Below are 6,791 nucleotides of genomic sequence, written 5' to 3' on the forward strand. Positions count from 1 at the left end.
AGGTAACGAGTGGGGGACAGAAAAGCTTCTTACAGAAGACGTTACAGGTCTGTGAGAGCCAGAGATTTTCCTTGTTTGAGGTGACCAAATACTTATTTTCCACCCTAATTTATGAATAAATTCTTTACAAATCCTACCATGTGAATTCATGGATTTTTTTTTCACATTCTGTCTCTCACAGTTGAAGTGTACCTCTGGTGCAAATTACTGACCTCTGTCATCATTTTAAGTGGGGGAACTTGCACAATCGGTGGCTGACTAAATACTTTTATGCCCCACTGTATATAAAGACTCTTCACACACCCCAAAAGCCACTTGGTACCATTTCGGCAGTTTTCTGAGCAGGTCAGGGGATTTTTTTCCACTTGCACGGGAGGTCTGTGGAAAGTGTTTGAAGTGCCTGAAATATTTTTAGCATGTAAGCAACATAGCTAGCAACACTGCACTGCATTAGTGCACATATAGAGAAGTCTCTAAAATATTAGTTGACCTAGAACCTTCAGGAAGGAAATAAGACATGCTTCTGAAACAGTTCACCTACATGTGAATAATGGAGAAGTGTAAACACGACTGTGCAGATAATCCGCCCGTATGTTATGGGACGAAAGAAACTGACTGGCTGTTTTCCAGTGTTTAAAATACCCACACCTGTGACCTGGGACTAATGAATGTATATATTTATCTACTTAAAGTGGTTCTTATTCTGCTTTTCATTATTTTCTGTCTTATACCGTTATAATCATGCAAGCTCAACTTTAATATGACTTCAAATACAGTTGTCTCTGTATATACACAAGTAACCTGTGTCTCGATAAGCAGTGTTGAGAGGACTGTAAAGCGAGACAAGCACACAGCCAAAAAGCCAAAAACCTTTATTTAGTTAAAGGGAAACACAGGCATCCATAAAACACACAGGAGCTAAACTAATACTTTGGAAAAACTCAGGAGCCAACCAGAGCAGAGCCTTAGTGTGTTCCAGAAAGAGAGTTTACTTCAACGCTGAGTCAGTTACGGCGTTACAGACTCTGTGAACTTAACTGGATAGTTTCTCTTTGAGTTTATCTCTGATTCCTTCCTTCCTGCTGCTCCTGCCGCTGTCAAAGTTCAGAGCGAGGTGAATTATTCTGCAGAAATTGATCCTGATATCCCAGTAAAATGTGGGTTTGTTCCACTGACAACTTCATGGTTAATAAAAATAGTAAGTGTGGGAACAATGATTACATCACAGATTTATTCTCAGCTCAGAGTTAAATCTTCAGACTATCGGACAGTTTCCTTGCAGTGGAACTGAAAACTCAGAGTTGCTGATTAAACTCAGATTGTTCAGTCTGCTTCCTGGAATACGGACTAAAAAAGACAGGAGTGAAAACGAGACAGACAGTCACAGAAATAAACTGAAAACAAGAGAAAAAACAAAACCAACAACCAAAGTAAAACAGGAAGTGAACAGACAAGCAAACAGGCAATACTAAAAAAAAGAAGACAGTAAAACAGAAAAAGGAATATTAAACATTTAAAACCATCTATAGGAGAACAGGATTATAACGTATAAAGACAGAGCTGAAAAAGAGTGGAAGGAAAAAATATATATAGATATACATATACACACATAAGCAGCACGGTGAGCTCATGATTAGCACTGTTGCCTCACAGCAAAAATGTCCTGGGTTTAAATCCACCATCTGCATCATTGCATGTTCTCTTTGTGTCTGTGTGGGTACTCACAGGTACTCCAGCTTGGGGTTAGGTTAATTGGTTATTCTATATTTCCTATAGGTATGAATATGATGTATAAAACAGGGCTCCAAAACTAAAAAACAAACTAAAACTCGGGGATCTGCAGAGCCATGTGAAACCATGGACCTGCTCTAAACATGTTTCCTGCTCTTTAGTCTTTAGGATGTCAGCGAGGTCATATGCTGATCTCATGCCTAACTGTATACAGATAGACTCCACCTATAAGCCAACTTTTTTCTGATTGATGGAGCCTGTGAATCTATATTTGTTTTTTAATATAGACTCTTGTGTTTTCTTCCCGTCTCTCGGTTGAATTACACAATAAGTAACATGCCTGACATTTTGGCCCTTTTCTGTTTTCTCTTTTCCAGCCACACAATGTTTCCAAATACTTCTCTGCCCACCCACACACTTAAGTCTTCTAAGGATGACCAGGCGGTGGACATTAATGCCATCATGGACAATGTCAGCATCATCCTGTACACACTGACTGTCGTACTCGGCATCACAGGGAACTCTGTGGTGATCTGGGTGGCTGGATTCAAACTTAAGGTAGATATGGAGTGTGTCATATATTTGAAATAACTTAATATTTACAGTTTAATATTTTACAACTCCCTATAAGACTGCAGGTTTTCACTGCAGGTAACATGTATGTGTAACATTGCATGTGACAAATAAAGGCGGGATTTATTGATTGATTGATAAGCGTCAGTAACATTTGGGTAATAACATATTGGGATAGAAGACAGCACAGATATGTGACTTTGTCAGTGTCACAGCACCAACACAGGAAACCCAAAGCAACTTAAAATAAAAGAAAACAACAACAACAATTTGTCCCCTGCTTGTAACTTTTGCAGGGAGCTGTAACCGGGATAATTCACTTGAGTATAGGGGCTCTTTTCTTTGTTACATAACATAAGATTCACACTCATATAAACACTAGCTGTTTTTGCTAATGCTAAAACTTTGTAAGATGATTTAAAATGTGGGATTATTCATGAAAAGTGATACAAATTAAAAATGCAATTCTAGTCAACATTTTATCTCACGCAATCCTTTTTTAATTTAACCTTCAAAATAGGCAAAACTCGCGTATAAGGAAATCAACTTAAGTCCTAAAAAGCTTATGTCCAAGTGTGTCATAGCTAAAGAAATAAGAGTTTGGCAAAGGGTTAACAAGAGAAGTAATGATCAGTGAGCAGAAACTTGGCTCTGTGAAGAGAAAGAGGAATAATAATGTCACGTCTTGTCTTGTCTTGAGAGTGTCGATGGAGAAGTACAGAGACAGTCAGAAGTAGTTGTTCTGTGTCTTTGTGGATTTAGACAAAGCATATGATAGGTTCCATGAGAGGAACTGTGATACTGTATGAGGAAGTCAGGAATGGTAGAGAAGTATGTGAGGGTGGTGCAGGACATGACGACATGAGGACAGTGAGATGGTGGTAGGATGTGTGATAAGAGTTACAGATGGGTTGAAGGCATCAGGAATCTGGGCCCTTTTTGTTTGAAGTAGTGCTGGACAGGCTGAAAGATGAAACCAGGCAAGAGTCTCTGTGGACTGTGATGTTTGCAAATAACATTGTGATCATAGTGAGAGCAAGTGAGCCTGGAGAGGTGGAGGTATGCTCTGGACAGATGTGGAATGAAAGTCAGTAAAATCAAGACCAAATACATGTGTGTGAAACTGATGGACATGCAGGGAGTCGAGATATTTGAACTCATCTGCCTTCACTACCTGTGTTCAACTATCCAAACTGACAAGAAAAAACAGAGAAGAAGAAAGTAGCAAGAGTGAAAGAGGAGATTTACAAGAGAAGGTTTAGTGAGACATGCTATGATTAATGGTTTGAATACAGTGACATTAACGAAAAGACAGGAGGCTGAGTGAAGAGCTGAAGATGCCAGGATTTTTATTGGGAGTGATCAGAATGAACAAGATTAAAAATTAGTACATCAGAGAAACAGCTGGGGCTGAGCAGTTTGGAGGCAAAGGGGGAAAAGATGAGGAAAAGAGGAAACCCACCAAGGAGGCGAATCCTAAAGGAATCCGTGAATCTGTAAGAAGAAGAAATGAGGAATTACTCACAACACATTATGCCTGACTGGGGATTTGTTGCTTGTAAAAGTGGATAGTGTGGCTAAATTTATATATAAATATATGTTTAACTAACAGTTTTGAATGTGGTCAGTCCACTGAGTAGTCAGTTGTTATTGTTGCAAACATATCGATCCCCTCTACCTGACCCAATAGGACATGGTTAACACTTTTCTCAAGGTACTTACTTTACCCTGCAGGACAGCACTAGTAATGGGTGGTTACCAGGTTTAAGGTCAAACTGTTTCCAGGTAAAAACAGCAGATGAGGGCGCGTACTAGTGATGCACAAATGATAATGGCAATTCAGTGCCATCAAAATCTTTGATTTTCTTTATGTTCCTGTTATCATTGTTGTTTTATTTTCTTCTTCATCCACAGCCAAAGGTCACCAACGTGTGGTTGGTGAATCTGGCGATAGCAGACCTGATCTTCTGCTTTACACGAGTTTTCTCTCTCACTAAGAAGCTCTTCTTTGAGCACTGGCCTTTTGGTCTCTTCGTCTGCAAGTTCAATGGCTTCTTCAAATATGCCAACATGTTCTGCTCCGTCTTCCTGCTGGCTGTGATCAGTCTGGATCGAGTGCTCTGCATCTGGCAGCCCATCTTCACAAAGCGTCGACGCACCATGTGGGTAGCGAGGATGGTGGCGGTCTGCGTCTGGATCGCAGCGATCCTCTTCAGCATTCCCTACTTCATCCATCGCCAAGTCTACCTGGGCAAGAAGAACCTAAGTAAGTGCTCTGTGGATCCGAAGGAGAAGGCAGAGGGGTACAACAGCACCAAAGCTGCTCTCTACTCCATCCGCTTCCTGTGTGGCTTCATATTTCCCTTCATGGTGATTCTGGTCTGTTATATCTTGGCCGCTGTAGGAATCAGACGCACCCGCCTCTCAGGGAAATCCCGCCCCCTGCGTATACTCGCAAGTTTGGTCATTGCCTTCTTCCTGTGTTGGGCACCTTACCATTGCCTCTTACTGGTGAAGATGGTGGACAATAAAAATGCAGTGGTGAAAATCTGGTACCCTGTAGCAAAAGGTGTTGCCTACTTTAACAGCTGTGTGAACCCATTGTTGTACTTCTGCATGGGGCTAGATGTGAGGGGGCGATTCAGGCAGAGTCTGATGGGTGTTTACAAAAGAGCTCTGGCAGACGATGTTGATGGACAGACAACTCACTCCAACGATCGCTCTTTGGATGAAACCTCAGTGTCAAAGCACAGCACTCTCATAGCGGAGGGATCAGGTCTGACAGCAATGGGTGTGGCTAAAGTTTAAGTTTTCCCTCTATTGATCCTGAAGCTTGGTAAATGGCCTGCATGGTAAATGGCCTGCATTTGTATAGCGCTTTTCTAGTCCATAGGACCCCAAAGCGCTTTACACTACATTCAGTCATTCACCCATTCACATTCACACACTGGCGATGGCAAGCTACATTGTAGCCACAGCTGCCCTGGGGCGCACTGACAGAGGCGAGGCTGCCGGACACAGGCGCCACCGGGCCCTCTGACCACCACCAGTAGGCAAACATGGGGTTAGTATCTTGCCCAAGGATATTTGACATGCAGCCAGGAGGGAGCCTGGGATCGAACCACCGACCTTCTGATTAGTGGCTGACCTGCTCTGCCACCTGAGCTACAGCCACCTTGCAGGACATGTTTCAAACCTATCACAATATCATCATTATATGATACGTACACTGGTAATGAAATAAATAGAAAGTCTTCACCTATGATTGGATTGATCCACAGTGTCTCAAAAAAAAAAAAAAAAAAAAAAAAGGAGCTGTGAGAAGTGTTCGTGTCCACCTTAACCTGGATTAGCTGGGTTGATGTATCACAAGAGAGGATAAGGACAAAATGAGTATATTGGATAAATTATCAAACTGACACCCCTCCATGATATCAAAGTACTACACGATTGTGGCATTATTATTATCCACACCAACCTAGGGACTAAAGAACCAGATTTAAACAGGTAAGTTTATGTGGATAAAATAATTCAAGAAAACAAAGAAAAAATATGTTTAGATTAGACAAGAGGGCAGCATACTAATAATCAGCTAATGCTAACAAGCTTGAATAGCTAGGGTCACACACTGACACAGAAGCCTGTCAGACAATGCTCAATGATATACAGACGTCTCGGACAGCCTGCTTGTACAGTTACTGCACAGTTTTATTTTTCATGTTTGTTTTGTTTGTTCAACAAAGAGAAAATAGTCTGACTCCAGATGAAAAGTGTACTTAAAAAAATAAAGATGGTCACTTTGTACTTGATTTCGGCATAGTGGGAAAAAAATATTTAAACAACTAATGTTGTAATTCAAGTACTGGGACACTCTTTCTTTCACATTTTCCTTCTCAAACCAGATTTTATTTCCTGGTGGTGCATTTGAAAAATTCCAAAATGTGAGCAAGTCATTTTTGAAAATATTTATTTTTAAGAAAAAGCTATTGTGTTGTAGATATATTGCAAAGCTGTTTTACATTTTATGTTGTTCAAAGTGGGCAGCACGTGATATAGTGGTTAGCACTGTGACCTCACTCACAGGCCAGTGTGGAGTTTGCTTGTTTTTCCTGTGTTTGTGTGGGTTCTCTCTGGGTACTCTGCATTCCTCCCACAGTCCACAGACATGCAGATAGTGGTGTTAGGTTAACTGGTGACTCTATATTGCCCATAGATGTGAGTGTGTTAGTAGAGCCCTGGATGTCACATTTCTGAGTTGTGTTTTTGAACATGTAATTGAAGTCACAGAAGAAAAGTGGAACTGTGATGAAGCAGAGGGAAGTGAGACTACTAAAAGAAAAGCCAGTAATAGCTTTAGTCATGACTCTGTCTTGTGTATAGAGGTCATTCTGAAAGTTAGATGAATGGAAACTGTGCAGTGTACCAAGCTGCATCGTGTGGTTTTTGTTTTTCGTCTTTTTTTTGTTACCATGAGAAATGCGTCAAAA

At 40.9% G+C, this 6,791-nt stretch overlaps 1 protein-coding gene across 1 annotated transcript; it reads left to right on the forward strand.

Annotated features, from left to right (window-relative positions):
• The first annotated feature begins 2,115 nt into the window (after positions 1-2,115).
• On the forward strand, positions 2,116-5,112 carry LOC146609232 (N-formyl peptide receptor 1-like). Its single transcript, XM_085346592.1, has 2 exons — positions 2,116-2,289; positions 4,219-5,112. Exons 1-2 carry the CDS (start codon positions 2,116-2,118, stop codon positions 5,110-5,112), a joined length of 1,068 nt encoding a protein of 355 aa, XP_085202718.1.
• The last annotated feature ends 1,679 nt before the right edge of the window (positions 5,113-6,791 follow it).

Source organism: Diplotaxodon limnothrissa, linkage group LG22 (genome assembly GCF_057381915.1).
Source record: "Diplotaxodon limnothrissa isolate DT_005_m linkage group LG22, D_limnothrissa_male_GT1.1, whole genome shotgun sequence".
Taxonomy (NCBI): Eukaryota; Metazoa; Chordata; class Actinopteri; order Cichliformes; family Cichlidae; genus Diplotaxodon; species Diplotaxodon limnothrissa.